The sequence below is a fragment of the Podarcis cretensis genome (assembly GCF_951804945.1).
Source record: "Podarcis cretensis genome assembly, chromosome: 1".
NCBI classification, from domain to species: domain Eukaryota; kingdom Metazoa; phylum Chordata; class Lepidosauria; order Squamata; family Lacertidae; genus Podarcis; species Podarcis cretensis.
In genome coordinates, this window is record NC_137170.1 from 48,238,286 (window position 1) to 48,259,055 (window position 20,770).

The 20,770-nt window shown below is 43.5% G+C and overlaps 1 protein-coding gene across 1 annotated transcript; it reads left to right on the top strand.

Moving 5' to 3' along the window:
* Positions 1 to 7,726: 7,726 nt before the first annotated feature.
* LOC307226996 (uncharacterized protein) lies at positions 7,727 to 19,205 on the top strand. The gene is made up of 3 exons (XM_079996037.1): positions 7,727 to 10,333; positions 13,117 to 14,379; positions 16,989 to 19,205. Exons 1-3 carry the CDS (start codon positions 8,219 to 8,221, stop codon positions 19,101 to 19,103), a joined length of 5,493 nt encoding a protein of 1,830 aa, XP_079852163.1. The 5' UTR covers positions 7,727 to 8,218; the 3' UTR covers positions 19,104 to 19,205.
* The last annotated feature ends 1,565 nt before the right edge of the window (positions 19,206 to 20,770 follow it).

A 20,770-nucleotide genomic window follows, 5' to 3' on the forward strand; every position in this document is an offset into this window, starting at 1 on the left:
GCCCTTCTTCATTATATTTGTCTACTAGGCACAACAGGGCGGAACTCTGCAATATGATGAAAAATACTGCACTTGTGATCGACATGCTTGTGTTATGGTTGCATACCAAGCAAGCACAGATAAGTTTAGCAATTGTAGTTATAAGGATTACTTCTCAGTAAGGAACTTTCAATGTTTGTTAGTTCCACCAGTCCCTGATCTAATGTATAAATTTGCATCCTGTGGAAACAAAATAGTAGAAGATAAAGAGGAATGTGACTGTGGCTCACCAGAGCAATGCAAATTGGATCCATGTTGCCAGTCTAAGTGCATGTTGAGTCCAGATGCCACTTGTGCTTTTGGACAGTGCTGTGTTAATTGTCAATTTCTTCCAGCTCAGTCTGTTTGCAAAGAGAAAGTTCATGCCTGTAACCTTCCTGATTACTGCAATGGGACTTCAGAGTTGTGTCCTGAAGATGTTTACGTACAAGATGCTGCCCCGTGCAGTGATGGTGCATATTGCTATAATGGAAATTGCACAACTCACAATGGACATTGCAAAATGATATTTGGCAACAAAGCAACCGGTGCATCAAAGGATTGCTTCAGTGAAATAAATGCTTGAGGGGATCGCTTTGGCAACTGTGGGCTTAACATGACACTTATAAGAAATGTGATACTCAGCATATCTTGTGTGGCTGAATCCATTGTGAAAATGTTGATCAATTATTTTCTTTGCAGGAACACACCACCATACTTCATACTGCCCCTGGCAATAGGCAATGCTGGAGTACAGACTACCACGCTGGAATAGAGATACCCGATATTGGAGCAGTGAGAGATGGGACTTCTTGTGGTAGTGACCTGATGTACATTGATGGGAACTGCAGGAGCATGTCCTTCTTGCTGTATGATTGTAATATCACAAAGTGCCATGATTGAGAAATATGCAATACTCAGAAACATTGTCATTGTGATTATGGCTGGGCTCCTCCTGACTGTCTCTATGAAGGCTACGGTGGCAGTGTTGATATAATATTTTGAAATTTAGGTCCAGCATGGCAGCAATTATAGGAGTAATTATATTTGTTTTTTGTGTTCTTGTGGTTCTGGGTATTTATTTCAAGAAGCACTAGACACAGAAGTTTGGCCAACTGAAGGAGCAAATGCATGAAAAAAATATTTAAAAAGGAGAAGACATTCCAAACTGAATTAGAGAATTGAACAATGCACTGAAATTGATGTGCAAAATTGATAATGGACAATATTATACAGAAATACATTTAAGTCTTTAACCTTTTGATTACTCTTAAAAGTTAGGGGTATTTTTTAATTATTTTTTTTCAGCTAGGCACTACAAACAGGAAAATTTTGCAATGTGGTCTATATTCTCTAACTCTCATATGTATCTTCCTCAAGCCCACAGCAGGAAAAGCCCTGGGCAGGAGGGGCTAAACCCTCTGTGAAAGAAAATCCCATTCACACAGAAATTTACATAGTGATTCTGTTGAAATAACTGAGATGCTAACCTAAGATATGCTGACTGTCTAGCAATAATATTGCAGCTGATTGGCTTAGCTACTGAACAGCAGAAATGTATGCAGTCTTAGTTATTTCCACCAGTGTAGGATGGGCATTGAAAAAGGTACTGTGGAAGCAAAAAACATCAATGTTATAATGCTAAAATATACAGCAACCTTACTTATAAGAGCTTTTCCTTAATCTTTATTTATATGCAGAAGATAGTGCATAAACACTGAAAGTACAAATGGCAATGTTTTCAATCCAATATAAGTATAAAATTGCTCTGAAGTCAAACAAATGAGATATATTAGTTTTACGGATAATTCCTTGAGTAAATCCTCAAGGATGATGATGATGATATTTTTATTATTTATACCCTGCCCATTCTGGGCAGCTTACAGCAAACATAAAGCATAATAAAACATCAAACATTAAAAACTCCCCTATAAGGTAAAGGTAAACCTGGATGGTTTGTTGTTGTCGTTTAGTCATGTCCAACTCTTCGTGCCCCCATGGACCAGAGCACACCAGGCACTCCTGTCTTCCACTGCCTCCCGCAGTTTGGTCAAACTCATGTTCGTAGCTTCGAGAACGCTGTCCAACCATCTCATCCTCTGTTGTCCCCTTCTTGTGCCCTCAATCTTTCCCAACATCAGGGTCTTTTCCAGGGAGTCTTCTCTTCTCATGAGGTGGCCAAAGTACTGGAGCCTCTGCTTCAGGATCCGTCCTTCCAGTGAGCACTCAGGGCTGATTTCCTTAAGAATGGGTAGGTATGATCTTCTTGCATTCCATGGGACTCTCAAGAGTCTCCTCCAGCACCATAATTCAAAAGCATCCATTCTTCGGTGGTCAGCCTTCTTTATGGTCCAGCTCTCACTTTCATACATCACTACTGGGAAAACCATAACTTTAACTATATGGACCTTTGTTGGCAAGGTGATCTCTGCTTTTTAAGATGCTGTCTAGATTTGTCATTGCTTTTCTCCCAAGAAGCAGGCGTCTTTTAGTTTTGTGACTGCTGTCACCATCTGCAGTGATCATGGAACCCAAGAAAGTAAAATCTCTCACTGCCTCCCTTTCTTCCCCTTCTATTTGCCAGGAGGTGATGGGACCAGTGGCCATGATCCTAGTTTTTTTGATGTTGAGCTTGAGACCATATTTTGCCCTCTCCTCTTTCACCCTCATTAAAAGTTTCTTTAATTCCTCCTCACTTTCTGCCATCAAGGTTGTGTCATCTGCATATCTGAGGTTGTTGATATTTCTTCTGGCAGTCTTAATTCCAGCTTGGGATTCATTCAGTCCAGCCTTTCTCATGATGCATTCTGCATACAGTGGTACCTTGGGTTAAGTACTTAATTCGTTCCGTTCTTAACCTGAAACTATTCTTAACCTGAAGCACCACTTTAGCTAATGGGGGCCTCCTGCTACCGCCGCACTGCTGGAGCACGATTTCTGTTCCCATCCTGAAGCAAAGTTCTTAACCCGAGGTAATATTTCTGAGTTATTTCTGTAACCTGAAGCGTATGTATCCTGAAGCACATGTAACCCAAGGTACCACTGTATACGTTAAATAATCAGGGAGACAATATACAGCCTTGTACTCCTTTCCCAATTTTGAACCAATCAGTTGTTCCGTATCCAGTTCTAACTGTAGCTTCTTGTACCACATTCTCAGGAGACAGATGAGGTGATCAGGCGCTCCCATTTCTTTAAGAACTTGCCATAGTTTGCTGTGGTCGACACAGTCAAAGGCTTTTGCATAGTCAATGAAGCAGATGTAGATGTTTTTCTGGAACTCGCTAGCTTTCTCCATAATCCAGTGCATGTTTGCAATTTGATCTCTGGTTCCTCTGCCCCTTTGAAATCCAGCTTGCACTTCTGGGAGTTCATGGTCCACATACTGCTTAAGCCTGCCTTGTAGAATTTTAAGCATAACCTTGCTAGCGTGTGAAATGAGCGCAATTGTGTGGTAGTTGGAGCATTCTTTGTCATTGTCCTTCTTTGGGATTGGGATGTAGACTGATCTTCTCCAATACTCCAGTACTGCAGTGGCTTGCTGCTCCAGGTGGATCACGTTTAGTCAAAACTCTCCACTATGACCTGTCCATCTTGGGTGGCCCTGCACAATATAGCTCATAGCTTCTCTGAGTTATTCAATTCCCTTTGCCACAACAAGGCAGTGATCCATGAAGGAGCCTGGATGGTTAAGTCCAGTCAAAGGCTACTATGGGGTGCAGTGCTCATTTTGCTTCAGGCCAAGGGAGCCTGCATTTGTCCACAATAAGTTTTCTGAGCCATGTGGCCAGCATGACTGAATCACTTCTGGCACAACGGGGCACCATGATGAGTGCCAGAGTGCACGGAAACACCATTTCCTTATATAACTACTGACTTCTGCTATGCCAAGAAGAAGGATGCACAAATTCATTTCAATTACGTTTAGTCAGGGAAATAGACAGGCCTGCTGCCTTGACCCTGCAACAGTGGGTGTCATGGGCATGCTGACATCACTGTGACTTATGCATGTGGTGTTGGCACGCCCCATGGTTTGTGTCCACTGTAGAGTGGAATCTGGGGGCAGTGGCCCCTTCATTTAAAAATTGTGGGTGCCTGGGCACCCAGGGTCTGTTAGTTTCTGTTTGCCACTGAGTAGTGCTTTGGAGTCACAAGACTGTTTACATTCCACACATTCTATACTGTTGGAAGTCTCACGGGAGACGGATGTGACGTTACTGGTTTCCTGTTCCTTTGTTTGTTTGCAGTTGCTCTCTGCTTTCACAGAGAGAGGATGTATATTTCTTTGCTGTCTGCGTAGTAAGAAATAAAGCATAGCGATGTAGCCATAAATCTCATCACTTTCCTGTGCTGGAAACTCTGCTGAACAGGAATGTGCCTGAGGCCTCATCAAAGGCTCAGGTTGTTATCGTCAGAGGCATTTCTGAAGTACTTGGCCGGATGAAAATGAGCTTTATAAGCTTGGCCGAGCAGAGATCCCGACAGGGCCCTACATAGTTGGCACCTATGGAAATAGAAGAACTAGAAATATCCTTTTTGAAATCAATTACAATACAATTGAATTTTGAAAAGCAGTGTTGAATTGCCTGGTATTGAATGTGATTTGCATACATTAATAGTATATAGTTATTGTGAACCTTCAAAGTTGGATCAAACTCAATGTGACACATGAAGGTGACTGGATCTTATGAGATTATTCGTTGTTAAAAAGCAGAAATATGGCACACCAGATTAGTCATAGATAGTGATACTGAAGGAAGAAGGAATTTAAATATTTTGTCCTATACCTTTTCCTTGTTGACTAAGGCAACTGAGTGCATTTCTCTGGAAATGAGCTGTGTGCCTGCCAGTTGTTCCCTTTTGATGTTGCTTGTGTGAGCATGCAAGGGAGCCAGGCTGGTGGTCCCTGGGTTGAGCCAGGCAGGTCAACCTGATTTGGACAGCTGGGCTGTGGGGTGTGCACGGCTCTATTAAATACAACCTATGAAATCAGCTGGGACGCAGGTGGCGCTGTGGGTTAAAGCCTCAGCGCCTAGGACTTGCCGATCGAAAGGTCGGCGGTTCAAATCCCTGCGGCGGGGTGCGCTCCCGCTGCTCGGTCCCAGCGCTTGCCAACCTAGCAGTTCGAAAGCACCTCCGGGTGCAAGTAGATAAATAGGGTCCGCTTACCAGCGGGAAGGTAAACAGCGTTTCCGTGTGCGGCTCTGGCTCGCCAGAGCAGCGATGTCACGCTGGCCACGTGACCCGGAAGTGTCTCCGGACAGCGCTGGCCCCTGGCCTCTTAAGTGAGATGGGCGCACAACCCCAGAGTCTGTCAAGACTGGCCCGTACGGGCAGGGGTACCTTTACCTTTACCTTTATGAAATCAGCTCTCGGTAATTAGCCTACCTCTTCACAAAATACACCCTACTTTCAGAAGTCATCATTTTTTTTAAAAAGCAGAAAAATATTATATGGTATAGGGCTTTTTTACTGTGATTCTTTGGTTGAATGATTGCAAATCAGTTTTACCTTCAAATGGCATTTAAATCACCGTGCACCAATCTGGGGGCAATGTGCGCTTATATTTCATTACTGGTGACTTATAGAATCATAGAGTTGGAAGAGACCACAAGGGCCATCGAGTCCAACCCCCTGCCAAGCAGGAAACACCATCAGAGCACTCCTGACATATGGTTGTCAAGCCTCTGCTTAAAGACCTCCAAAGAAGGAGACTCCACCACACTCCTTGGCAGCAAATTCCACTGTCGAACAGCTCTTATTTCAATTAAATATTAGTTTTGAACAATTGCAAATGACCTTTAAGTTTTGTTTTCTAAAGTGGAATAAAGCAAGAATTACATTAAGAGAATATACAGTGGTACCTCAGGTTAAGAACTTAATTTGTTCTGGAAATCCATTCTTAACCTGATACTGTTCTTAACTTGTAGTACCACTTTAGCTAATGGGGACTCCCGCTGCTGCTGCGCCACCGCCACACGATTTCTGTTCTCATCCTGAAGCAAAGTTCTTAATCTGAGGTACTATTTCTGGGTTAGCGGAGTCTGTAACCTGAGGCGTCTGTAACCCGAAGCACCACTGTAAAACATTAAACATTAAAAAAACCTTCTCTATATAGGGCTGCCTTTATATTTCTTCTAAAAGTTGTATAGTTATTTATCTTCTTGACAACTGATGGGAGGGCATTCCACAGGGCAGGCGCCACTACCAAAAAGGCCCTCTGCCTGGTTCCCTATAACTTCACTTTCTTCGGTGAAGGAACTTCTAGAAGGCTCTCGGCGCTGGACCTCAGTGTCAAGGCTGAAAACTGGGGGTGGAGACACTCCTTTAGGTATATAGGGATGAGGCCATTTGGGGCTTTAAAGGTCAGCACCAACACTGATTTGTGCTTGGAAACATAGTGGGAGCCCATCTAGGAATAATGTTCATTTCGAGAGCATTCAACTTTCTGCAAGTGGTAAGGTTTAATGGCTCCCATCTATCAATATCTAGGGAAGCCTCTTTTTTAAAATTTATGTTTGTTATTTTATGTATTTCATTTATGTTTACTAGCTGAGTTATATCTCTTGGTGTTAACATACAAATCTAGAACTGATATTGCCTCAGTGAATTTGCTTAAGTGAATGGGTAGGATGCTGGTGGCTCTGTGGGTTAAACCACAGAGCCTCTTGGGCTTCCTGATCAGAAGGTCAGCGTTTTGAATCCCAGCTACGGGGTGAGCTCCCGTTGCTCGGTCCCAGCTCCTGCCAACCTAGCAGTTCGAAAGCACGTCAAAGTGCAAGTAGATAACTAGGTACGCTCCAGCGGGAAGGTAAACGGCATTTCCGTGCGCTGCTCTGGTTTCGGTGTTCTGTTGTGCCAGAAGTGGCTTAGTCATGCTGGCCACATGACCCGGAAAAACTGTCTGCAGCTCCCTTGACCTGTAAAGCGAGATGAGCACCACAACCCCAGAGTCGCCTGTGACTACACTCAACTGTCGGGGTCATTTACCTTTACCTTTTAAGTGAATGGGTAATTGAATTTTCACCTATTGGCATCAATTCCAATTTGGATCAATTAATCGAGTATCCTGATATTTTACCCCAAGCTTCAATTGTTTACATCAAATTAGGAATACTAGTTTTTTTAAAAAAAAAATTAAATTTCTTTTTTACCTTTTTAAATTCCTTTTTGGTGTGGGGGGTGCGATGGATGTTTAGTTGGGTTTGGGAATCTGTTTTAGTATGTTTGCAATTTTGGTATGTTTGTAGTTTTTACTGTTTTGGGTTTTATTGTGTTTTGTTCTTAAGGGGAGGGGTCAGGGATGCCTGGGAGTGTGTCCCAGCCAACAAAATGGCTGGGGCAGGTTCCACAGAGGGGGATGCACTGGGACAACAGATCTCAGTGATCACGGGTAGGAGGAGGAGTTACGCTAAGACCAGACCATGTCATTACTAAGGAGGCAGATTTAATCGCTGTTTGAGAACTATCCCTGCCTCCGGGTCTGGTCTTGACCAGATGGACACTGGAATCAGCAAGGGATACCCCCATAACCTGAACCTACTGCTGTGCAATGCCAGGTCAATGATTCATAAGACCACTGCTATCCATAACTTGATTGTGGATGGAGGTCTTGACCTGGCACGTGTAACAGAGACTTTGTTGGATGAAGCAGATGGGCCTGTTCTTGCCACTGCTTGTCCACCAGGTTTCTCTTACGCACATCCATCCCACGATTGACACATTGGACATGTCTGGGCTACATGATCCTAAGGGTCCCTACCAATTCTATGATTCTATGATTTTGTAAAATTCAGTGGAAATCCAATGTTTCTGAATACCAGTTGATAGGAATCAGAAAAAGGGAAAGCACCTAAGTCTTAACAGTAGGCTTCCCAGTTTGGCCACTTTGGGAAGAAGATGCTGAACTAGATTGGCATTTCACCTGACATAGCAGGGCTTTTTAAGTTCTGATGCTCTGTAATTACGCTTTCATGCATTCCCACCCTCCATCTTCCTTCTCCATTCTGTTCCATCAATCAACTAAGCTCCACCCACATTCTAAAGGTAAATCTACGGAGTGTTGCTATGGTCAGAATCATCCTCATGCTCTAGTTAGCATGCAGCTTTATTCCCACCACCATTCCAGACCAAAAGGGATTGTCATGAATGACAGGCATTAGTACAGCGCTCTAGTGAATTCTTTCACCTCTCAGGGAAAATGACTAACCGCCACACATGGCAACTGGTGCTAATCTCATGGAATGTTTTGTGTGAGACTACAGGTCAGAAACCACCACAAGGCTTTATGTATGCCTCTTACGAGGTGACCATCCCAAGAAAACTAGTCCCTAGGTATGGACAAGAACATCATGATGCCACCTACCTACTGCAGATTGAGGGGAAAGGCCATGTAGTGCATCTCAAGCAGAACAGGGGCTTTGTCCCTAAACACCTCCCTGTCTTCACTTACAGTAAGGAGGGAGACCTTCAGGTGGACTATCCTTTCATCAGAGATGACTGCTTCTACCGGGGCTTTGTCCAAGGCAAGCCTTCCTCATGGGTCACCCTCAGCACTTGTTCAGGGGGCCTCAGGGGTCTGCTGCATTTAGAAAATGACACCTATGAAATTCAGCCTGTGCAGAGATCTACTTCTCAACATGTGATGTATAGGTTGGAAGAAATAGAGGGTGCTGCACGTATGACATGTGGGTTAACAGAAGAAGAGCAAAGGCATCAAGAGACCACGATCCAAAATACAGAGAATATAGTGGCTAGGGGTGCTCCAGAAGGAGGTTGGTGGACACACACCCGTTACGCAGAGGTTGCAATTGTTGTGGATTACGAAAGATATGTGAGAATTGATAGAAATGAAACTGTTGCTGCTATGCGAGTTCTAGATGTCATTCATGTTGCTAATTCATTATATGAGCCACTTGGTGTCGTCGTGACTCTTGTTGGATTGGAGATTTGGTCAGAAAAGAACCTCATTGTGATTGATAACAACATTTACACCCTGCTTTCCAATTTCAATGACTGGAGAACAAACACCCTAAATAAACATCTAGAGAATGATGCTGCTCATTTATTTGTATATAAGGGCTTTGGACGTACGCGAGGATTATCATATTTAGGAACAATCTGTTGGACTGATCGGGCATGTGGTGTTGAATCATATGTTGGTTATAGTTTGTCTGATTTTTCTAATACATTTACTCATGAATTAGGACATAATCTTGGCATGCAGCATGATTCAAAATACTGTACTTGTGAACGACATGCCTGCATTATGGCTGCAGCTCAGGCAAACACTGATAAGTTTAGCAATTGCAGTTATCAGAATTATTTTGAGCTAAGGAACACTCCATGTTTGTTAATCCCACCAGAGCCTGATAAAATGTATAAGCTGAAACACTGTGGTAACAAAGTAGTGGAAGATGGAGAGCAATGTGACTGTGGTTCACCAGATCAATGCAAGTTGGATCCATGTTGCCAGTCTAACTGCATGCTGCGCCCAGGTGCCACTTGTGCTTTCGGACGGTGTTGTGCTGAGTGTCAGTATCTTCCAGCTCATTATGTCTGCAGACAAGAGGTTAGCAGCTGTGATCTTCCTGAGTACTGCAATGGGACTTCAGAGTGGTGTCCTAAAGATGTTTATGTACAAGATGGCACCCCGTGTAGAGATGGTGTATACTGTTATCATGGAAATTGCACAACTCACAGTGAGCAGTGCAAAATGATCTTTGGCATGGAAGCAACAGCTGCTTCAAAGGCTTGCTTCAATGAACTGAATGGTCGAGGGGATCGCTTTGGCAACTGCGGCCTTAGACATGGAACCTATAAGAAATGCAGTGCTAAGAATATCCTATGTGGAAAAATCCAGTGTGAAAATGTTTATAAACTACCTTCTTTGGAGGAACACAGCACCCTAGTTAATACACCCATTGGCAATAGGAAATGCTGGAGTACAGACTACCACAGTGGAATGGAGATACCTGATATTGGAGCAGTGAGAGATGGGACTCCTTGTGGCACTGACATGATATGCATTAATACGCAGTGCAAAAGTGTATCCCTCTTGAACTATGATTGTAATTTCACAAAGTGCCACTATAGGGGTATATGCAATACTCATAAACATTGTCATTGTGATTATGGCTGGGCCCCTCCAAACTGCCTCTCTAAAGGCTTTGGTGGCAGCATTGATAGCGGGCCTCCACCACGAGGTAACATTCTGGATCGTAACAATCTCAGTGCAGGATTAACAGAAGTAATTGGATTTGTTGTTCTGCTACTATTGTTGTTGTTGGTCTGGATATTTATTTCAGGAACGGACTGAGACTGAAGTTCTTACATTTAAGTAGAAGAGTTTGTCAAGCACAAAAAAGAAGAAATTCTGCAACGGATCACAGAAATGAACAATTGGCAGTGTACCAGATACAGAACAAACAATAGATTGTACTATGTAGATATACATTCAATTTGCTAAGTTTTTGATTATTTTAAAAAATCTTTTCATTAAATTTTCCTCCTAGGCACTCTAGGTTGTGAAAATCTTGGTTTTCTCAACAGGGGAGAATTACATTATATGTTGAGCCTCACTACATCCTCTGTCTTCCAGAAAGTATTCCCTCTACCCAGGGCTTTTTCCCCCCTCTGCAACTCACCAAAACTTAGTTCTGGCACCTGTCAGGTGGGTGCCATTGCCATTCTTAGAGAATGAGAGAGACATTCATAGTGAGTTCTGGCACCTCTTTTTCTAGAAAAAATAGCACTGCCTCTACCTCATGGATTTAGAAGCTGTGATAGTCTAAGTATTGTTGGATAACAACCCCTATTAGCCCCAGTCAGCACTGACAATGTTCAGGGATGATGGGAACCATTTCCAACAACATCTAGAGAGCCACAGGTTTTTTAATTGGGTGTATGTGTGTTAAACACTGAGCAGAATTCTAGTTCCCAAATAAGAACCCATTCTTAAGGAAGTGTGTGGATTTTTAAAGCACCCAGGGGGTCCCACCACTGAAGGAGGAAAACCTTTAAATATTTTAATCATGCTATGTCCATATTTACCAAGGCAACTGAGTGACTTTCTCTGGAAATCATCTGCCTGCCTGTCAGCTGTTTCCCCTAGTTGCCTGTATGAGAAGGAAGGAGGATGGGAGCCAGTCAGGCAAGTATGTGTCTCCTGTGGCTGAGTTCCATCCCATTCCACCAATAGTAGGCCCACCATTTCACTGCATTCCAGATCTTCTTTCCCTTCCAGGCCAATTAGAAGGGGATGAGGAGGGTGGGGATGGAGCAGCCTGCAGGGGGAACAGGCCAAGGAAAAGGAAGCAGTGTTATCAACTTACCTTGTCTTCCTTCTCCTCTCTGGTCCAAAGATTGGAGTGGGTGGCCAAGCTGCTCTCCTACCCATCCAACATTTCTCAGACAAAAGTATGGATGCTTCTGTGAAACCGTAGGAAATTGAGCCCATAAGTGCAGGAGGCAGGATTAACACAACAACCTCCTACTTTTTTGCCTGAAAAACATTTGCAGTCTAAACTTTGCACATGGACAGTGGGAATTTATCAATTCTACAACTTCTGCTACTTGTTTTGAAAGGAATGTTAAGCTTTTGTGAGCTTCAACTATCTGTCTCTTCATTGTAAATTCAAACAAGCACATTTATTTGCTTCTGGTGAAGTTCCCTAGAAAAAAAATTAAACCATTAAAAATAAGTCTATGAAATCAGCTTTCTGTAACCAGAACTTACCTCCTCACAAAACACACACTTCTCCTCCCTAGCAGAATAGCCATCCATCTATAGGCTGCTACTTTGTTTTATAATGACTCAGGTTAAATTATTGCAAGTTCATGTTACCTCCAAAGGTGTTCAGACACATTTTGGAGTGATTTTACCGTCTTGAATTTGCTTTTCAGCTTCCTTTTTACCAGCCTCCTCTGTGGTGGACCCTACACCTTTCCCCCTACTTGAGGCGTATTTTACTGCCAGTACAGTGGTACCTTGAGTTAAGAACTTAATTTGTTCCGGAGGTCCGTTCTTAACCTGAAACTGTTCTTAACCTGAGGTACCACTTTAGCTAACGGGGCCTCCCGTTGCTGGTGTGCAGCCGCTGCGTGATTTCTGTTCTCATCCTGAAGTAAAGTTCTTAACCTGAGGTACTATTTCTGGGTTAGCGGAGTCTGTAACCTGAAGCAAAATTTGCTCCCACAAGGTACAATGATGGCCATCAACTCGTGTGACTTTAAAACAGAGTTAGACAAAATCTATGAAGGATAAGGCATCAAAGGCTACTTGCCAAAATGGCTGGCATGCCTCAATTATTAGAGGCAGTATGTGACTCAATAGCACTTCCTATCACAAGTGGGGTAAACATACAGTTCCTGATTGTGGGCTTCCTAGTGGCATCTGCTTGGCCACTGAAGAAACAATATGTTGCATCAGATGGACCTTTGGCCTTATCCAGCAGGGTTTTTATTATATTCTGTCAGTGCCTGTTCAGCTAAACCTCTCTTCCATCCATTTTCTCTACAGTGGTACCTCAGGTTACATACGCTTCAGGTTACAGACTTCGCTAACCCAGAAATAGTGCTTCAGGTTAAGAACTTTGCTTCAGGATGAGAACAGAAATTGTGCTCTGGCGGCATGGCAGCAGCAGGAGGCCCCATTAGCTAAAGTGGTGCTTCAGGTTAAGAACAGTTTCAGGTTAAGTACAGACCTCTGGAACGAATTAAGTACTTAACCTGAGGTACCACTGTACTAAGTTCTGTGCTCAACCAAGCTCTGTCCAAATTCCAAAGGTGAATATACTGACTGTTTCTACGGACATAATTCTCTTGCTTCCCAACTTGCTTGAGGTTCAAAAGAAGCTTCCCTGTGTTGAATGACATGCAAGAGTGGAGTGCTCTAGTGAATTCATCCACCCGTCAGGCAAAATGACTAATGAACTTGCCTGGCTGCTGCTGCTGATCTCATGGAATGTTTTGAGTGAGAATGCAGGTCAGAAACCTCCACATGGATTTAGATATGCTTCTTATGAAGTGGTCATCCCAAGGAAACTGACCCCCAGATATGGTCTACAAGAACCCCATGATGTCACATACCTGCTGTAGACGGAGGGGAAGGTCCATGTTGTGCATCTGAGGCAGAAGAGGGGCTTCACTGCTAAACACCTCCCTGTCTTCACTTACAGTAAGGAGGGAGACCTCCAGACGGACTATCCTTTCATCAGAGACGACTGCTTCTACTGTGGCTTTGTACAAGACAAGCCTTCCTCCTGGGTCACCCTCAGCACTTGCTCAGGAGGCCTCAGGGGTCTGTTGCACTTAGAAAATGACACCTATGAAGTTGAACCTATCCAGGCGCCTGCTGCTGCTTCTCAACACGTGGCCTTGATCCAAAATACAAAGAATTCAGCAGCCCCAAGTGCTGCTGCAGGAGTCTGGTGGGCACACACCCGGTATGTGAAGCTTTCAATTGTGATAGAGCATCAACTATATGTCAAGTTTAACAGAAATGAAAGTCATGTTACTATGGAAGTTTTGGATGTCATCCACACTTCAAACTCACTATATGAGCCACTTGCTGTTGAGTTGTCTATAGCTGCACTGGATATATGGTCAGCAAGGAACCCCATAAAAGTTGTTAATGATATGGATATTACACTAGAGAATTTTAATCTCTGGAAAAGAGAATCACTCACTAGGCATATACAAAATGATGCTTCTCATTTATTCATAAATAATAATTTTGACTTTACACCTGGAAAAGCTTTCCTAGGAACGATTCGCAATCAATATATGGCAATTGGTGTTGAATCATATATGGGTTTTAGTTTGTTCTACTTTTCTGTCATATTTACTCATGAATTAGGACATAATCTTGGCATGCAACATGATGGAAAATACTGTAAACGTGATCGGCCTGAATGCATTATGGCTGCATTTCACACAAACTCTGATAAGTTTAGCAATTACAGTTACAATGAGTACTACAAGCTAAGGAACAATCCATGTTTATCCATTCCACCAGTCTCTGATAAAATGTTTAAATCTCCATACAGTGGCAACAAGGTAGTGGAAGATGGAGAGCAATGTGACTGCGGTTCTCCAGAACAATGCAAGTTGGATCCACGTTGCCAGTCTAATTGCATGCTGCGCCCAGGTGCCACTTGTGCTTTTGGACAGTGTTGTGCTGAGTGTCAGTATCTTCCAGCTCATTATGATGCAGAGATAGGAGTAGCCCCTGTGACCTCCCTGAGTACTGCAATGGAACTTCAGAGTGGTGTCCTGAATATGTTTATGTACAAGATGGCACCCCGTGTAGTCATGGTGTATATTGCTAACATGGAAATTGCACAACTCACAGTGGGCAGTGTAAAATGATATTTGGCAACAACTGGTGCTTCAAGGGCTTGCTTCAGTCATATGAATGGTCAAGGTGATTGTTTTGGCAACTGTGGCCTTAGACATGGAAATTATAAGAAATGCAGTGCTAAGAATATTCTGTGTTGCTGAATCCATTGTGAAAATGTTGGTGTATTATGCTCTTTGAAGGAACACAGCAGCATAATTCAAACGAAAATTAGAAACAAGATGTGTTGTAGTACAGACTATCACAGTGGACTGGAGATAGCGGATACTGGGGCAGTGAGAGGTAGCACCCCTTGTGGCAAGAACATGATGTGTATTAATGGGGAGTGCAAGAGTATATCCCTCTTGAGGAATGAATGTAATGTCACAAAGTACCATTATAGGGGAATATGCAACAACTACCAACATTGTCATTGTGTTTCTGGCTGGGCCCCTCCTGACTGTCTAAACAAAGGTCTCGGTGGCAGCATTGACAGTGGGCCCGCTCCACGAGGGTACATTTGGAATCGTTCGACTTCCGAAACGTTTGAAAACCGAGACACAAAGGGCTGGCTGCAAGTTCAATTGAAAAAATTGAAAAACACGCAGTAGAAGCTGTTCTACTTCTGAGGTGCATTCGAAAACGGAAGCAATTACTTCCAGATTTTTGGCGTTCAAAAACCAAAACGTTCGGCTTCCGAGATGCTCAAAAACCAAGGTGCCACTGTATTCTAACTTACAAAAGTAACTCTGCCTTGCCAGAGTGGTGCATGCTCTGATTATCTCCCACTTGGATTACTGCAATATGCTCTACAGGGGTGCCAAATTGAATAAAATATGGGGGGGGGGCAGGTAAGCTACGCCCCACATAATTTATCACATGATGCAGCACACACCTACACCCACACACCAATTGAATGGCAATGTCCATCAACTTTGGTGGGTCCCAGCCCGCTCAAATATTTTACTGGGGGGGGGGCATAGGGACCTCAGCCCCTAGGAGTTGGCTCCTGTGGTGCTTTATGTGGGGCTACCATTGAAGCCAACTCAGAAACTACAACTAATCCATAATGTGTCAGCTAGACTGGTGACTGGGAATAGCTGCTGGGACCACATAACACCAGTCCTAAACTGTCTACATTGGCTCCCAGTACGTTTCCGAGCACAAATCAGTGTTGGTGCTGACCTTCAAAACCCTAAACGGCCTTAGCCCTGTACATATGAAGGAGCATTTCCACCCCCAACGTTCAGCTTGGACGCATAGGTCCAGTTCCGAGGACCTTCTGGCAGTTCCCTCACTGCAAGAATTGAAGCTATAGGAACCCAGTCAGAGGGTCTTCTTGGTAGTGGCGCCCACCCTATGCCATGCCCTCCAATCAGATGTCAAACAGATAAACAGCTATCTGACTTTTAAAAGACATCTGAAGGCAGCCCTCTATAGGAAAGCTTTTAGTGTTTGATGTTTTATGGTGTTTTTATATTTTGCTGAAAGCTACCCAGAGTGGCTGGGGAAACCTAGTCAGATGGGCAGTATTTTCAAAATGGTGTGTCAGCTTCAGAGCTCAGACATGCATGTGTGGTCAGCTTGGAGGCATAATGAAGAAAGAGAGATGCCTAGGCAGCAAGGACGTATATAGTGCTACAGCTTCCTGCCAAGGCAAACAAAGGAAGGGATCTCACAGAGTTCTCTCTAGAAAATTTTGGATGAAAGCTCTGTGAGTCTCAGCCCCATCATGTGTCTATCTCGCAAAACATGAATGGTTGCTTTGGGGTGCAATAATGTACCAAAATTTCACCCAATGTATTTTAGAAATCTGTCAATTTGTTTTTGTTATCGCAGTATAAACATAAATATTTAAATCATCTCTCGTAAACCAACTTGTAATTCACAAAAGTATTTACACAATAATATTGCAGAGTAAAGGATACTCAAACCTACGTATTTCCTAAAGATACTTATTTGGCATTTCCCCCTGCCCATAAGAAATTTGTCATTTTCTTGCCATTCTTTTCATGCCTTTTTTTGTGTATATGTCAGGGATAATGTAAATTTAGTGGTTAATGTACATAACAACCAGACATTCAAACACCTCTGCACTGCTGTTTGAACTTTGGAAAACCAGAGGTTCAAAGAGCAGCATGTTTCAAAGCCCTTAGCAAACAGCCTTGCACTTCTGCTTTAAACATCCAAATTCCAGAGGTTTAATGCAGCAACATGAGGCTGCTTGCAAAGGGCTTTCAAAGAGCCACACACTTTAAAGTCCTTCAACTCAAGGCTTCAAAGCACAGCACCCCCCCCCCGATGTCACTATAATGCCAGGTGACTGATGGGTGGGCAGCCCTACTCACCTGTCAAATTTGATATCTCCCCATTGGCAGGCCAATGTGGTCTCCCAGCCAGAAAGTATTTCCCACCATTACTAGACACCCTCTGTTGTTATTTTCCCATTCTGTTCCATCATGGATACTTCAAACTCCGCCCACATTCCAAAAAGTGATTCTACTCACTGTTGCTATGGTCAGAATCATCCTCCTTCTTTATCCCACATGCAGTCTCCTTCCAGTCTTGCTACAGGCCCACCTGCAGCTACAGAGGGCTTCCTTGCCCTGTATAAGAAGCTGGAGTAGAGTAATTTAGCAGAAATTTTTGTCTCTTGGTGGAAATGATCAGCAATTCTGCCAGCTTGTTAATACTGATACTACGGAATGCCCTGGTTGAGGCTGCAGGTCAGACACCACCGAAGGGTTATAGGTATGCCTCTTATGAAGTGACCACTCCTAGAAAACTGACCTATGGTTATGGACAACAAGAACCCAGTGATGTCACCTACCTGCTGCAGATTGAGGGGCAGGGTCATGTGGTGCAGCTGAAGCAAAAGAGGGGTATTGTCCCTAAACAACTCCCTGTCATCACTTACAGTAAGGAGGGGGACCCCCAGATGGACTATCCTTTCATCAGAGATGACTGCTTCTACCATGGCTTTGTACAAGGCAAGCCTTCCTCTTGGGTTACCCTCAGCACTTGTTCAGGGTGGCTCAGGGGTGTACTGCACTTTGAAAATAACACCTATGAAATTGAACCTGTTCAGGTATCTTCTGCTTCTCAACACGTGGTGTATAGGTTGGAAGAAAAGGATGGGGCTATCCGCATGAGGTGTGGGTTAACAGAAGAAGAGCAAAGCCATCAGCTGGCCATGATGCAAACCACAAGGAATATATTGACCCACAGTGCTGCTGGTGAAGGCTGGTGGGGACACACTAGGTATCTGGAGGTTGCAATTGTGGTAGAACATGAACGATATGTCAAGTTTGGCAGAAATGAAAGTCGTATTGTTATGCAAGTTCTGGATGTCCTCCACACTGCCAATGCACTATATGAGCCATTTTCTGTTGAATTGTCTATATCTGCACTGGAGATATGGTCAGAAAGGAACCTCATTCAAGTTACTAACAGTATAAATGACACGCTTAGGAGTTTCTCACGTTGGAGAACAGCCTCACTAGTTAAACATATAAAGAATGACGCTGCTCACTTATTTGTATATAAGAGTTTTGGAAGTACACTTGGATTAGCATACATAGGCACAGTTTGTAGTACCCTTTGGGCATCTGGTGTTGAATCCTATATGACTTCCAGTTTGTTCCATATTTCTAACACATTTGCCCATGAATTAGGACATAATCTTGGCATGCAACATGATGGAAAATACTGTACTTGTGATCGACATGCCTGCATTATGGCTGCAGATCAAGCTAACGCTGATAAATTTAGTAATTGCAGTTATAAAGATTATTACAAAATAAGGAACTCTCATTGCTTGTTAATTCCACCAGACCCTTATAGAATGCAGAAAATCACATCTTGTGGCAACAAAGTAGTGGAAAATGGAGAACAATGTGACTGTGGTTCAAAACGTGAGTGTAAGTCAGATCCATGTTGCCGATCTAACTGTATGCTGCGTTCTGCTGCTACTTGTGCTTTTGGACTTTGCTGTGCTAAGTGTCAGTATCGTCCAGTTCATTCTGTTTGCAGACAGAATGTTGGCCGCTGTGATCTTCCTGAATACTGCAATGGGACTTCAGAATGGTGTCCTGAAGATGTGTATGTACAAGATGGTGCCCCATGCGGGGATGGTGCATACTGTTACCATGGGAATTGCACAACCCATGACAGACAGTGCAGAATGATATTTGGCAAGAAAGCAACAGCTGCTCCAGAGGTTTGCTTCAAAGAGATGAATGCCCGAGGTGATCGCTTTGGCAACTGTGGCCTTAGACATGGCACTTATAAGAAATGTAATGCTACCAATAGCTTGTGTGGTCGAATTCAGTGTGATAACATTACTAAGTTACCTTCTTTGAAACGACACAGCACAATATTTCAAATACCCATTGGCAATAGGAAATGCTGGGGTACGGACTACCACATTGGAATGGAGATTCCTGATATTGGAGCAGTGAGAGATGGGACTCCTTGTGGCAAGAGGATGATGTGTATTAATGGGGAGTGCAAGAGTGTGTCCCTCTTGAAATATGATTGTAATGTGACAAAATGCCATAATCGGGGAAGATGCAACACTTACAAACATTGTCATTGTGATTATGGCTGGGCTCCTCCAGATTGTCTCAATGAAGGCTATGGCGGCAGTATTGACAGTGGCCCCCCTCCACCACGCAGGATTGGCTACAAAGTAGGAATTTTTATAGGAATTGTATCTATCCTTTTCCTTCTGTTGGTGTTGGTTTAAGGGAAATGGACTGAGAAACTAATTTAAAAGACTGAGTTCAAGATTCCTTCAAACTGAATCTAAACAGGAGTAAAACCCACAATAAATCATGGAAGTCAACAATGCACATTGTATAAAAAATATACAAAGAAAATAATAGGCAGTATTTTACAAAAATGTAACTTTGAGTCTGAAAGCTTTTGAGTATTATTATTTCACTGCTTTTGTGGAGTTACTCTCCTTAGCAAATCAGTTTATGAAAATCTTGGACTCATCAGCAGGTAAGAAACTTGCTTTTTATCAAGGCTATCTATCCTCTAATCCTCTGAAATGTTGTTCCACTAAATACAGAGGGAAACATCTGTTTTCTGGAATGGATAACTGCACACTGAGCAAAAGCCACATTTCCCAATATCATTATTTCCCCACAGAAACCTTCATAAGCACTGCTGCTATGCGAATGCCTCTTCCCAATACACGTTGTGCATCATAACACACATAAGATGATGCTATAGCATCCCCCGATCTATCAACGCTGGAGCCAGCAATGACCCAACTACTGTAAGTCTTACAGGCAGGTATTTTAGTCACTCACACAGCCCTCTGGGACAGTGGAATAAGGGATCAAGATGTGGTTCTGAAGGGAGGTGCTAAACCTTCAGCCACACACATTGAAGGGAAAGATGAGCAGTGAAAGGGAGGAGACAGACCATGCAATAAAGGCAGCCACAAACACAAACTGACAGCATTCCTGCTCCAGTGGCTCACTCCATATGGCAGTTATGGGGAACGAGACACCCTCCAGATAGTGTTGGATGATCAACCCCCAGTTAAAGATTTTGGGATTTGTAGTCCAGCAACAACTGGAGGTTCCCCATTCTTGCCATAGAGCATGGGGTTGGGAAGCAGAATATGGAATTTTGAGCTGCACCAGGAAGAAAATGACCTCATCTTTTTCATGCCTTGCAAAAAAAGAAGAGAAAAGATTGAGTCAGGAGGAAAAGAGAGTTCCAAGATTTCAAACGCAGACTGCAAATACAACAGGGAATTCCATAAGTACTTAACGATCTGACACATCATCGACCATTTGCCTCTCTCACTCCTGTGCCCCAATCATAGATGCCAGGAAACTCAGGGGCTGGAGGAAGAGGAGGCCTTATTTGTAGAACTGCTTGTGTTGGGAACAGGTGATGATAATCAGTGGGTCAGATGTTGAGCTCCCCCATGTGGGCCATTTTGACAGGTGGGTAGCAAAGGGTGGAGGCTTGCCCTGAATTCAGGTACACTTAAGCAAACCAGGAGAAGTACTGCATGAACCAATAGTCATGCATGTACCAAAGAGTCCTGTTGACCCACCTTCTCTCAGCAACCCATATGACCAACCTTCCCCTGCTACTTTGTCCAACAGGCAACCCTCATGGCTGGCATCCTAACAGGCTTAATTTACCCACCCACCCCCATTTCTCCCTCCCTCACATCTCCCTGCTGCTCCCTCCTGCCCTTGAGGGTTGCTCCTGTAAGGCTAGCAATGGCAATATTTATAGAGTGGAGTGCCTGGCTTCAACCAACACAAAGCTTACCTGCCTATGGGGATGGGAGTGTCTCCTCTGTGTGGATGCTGTTGCTTCCCACTGTCGAGGAGGAATAATGTTGGAGCACTGCAGTATAGGCAAGGCATATGGCAAAGG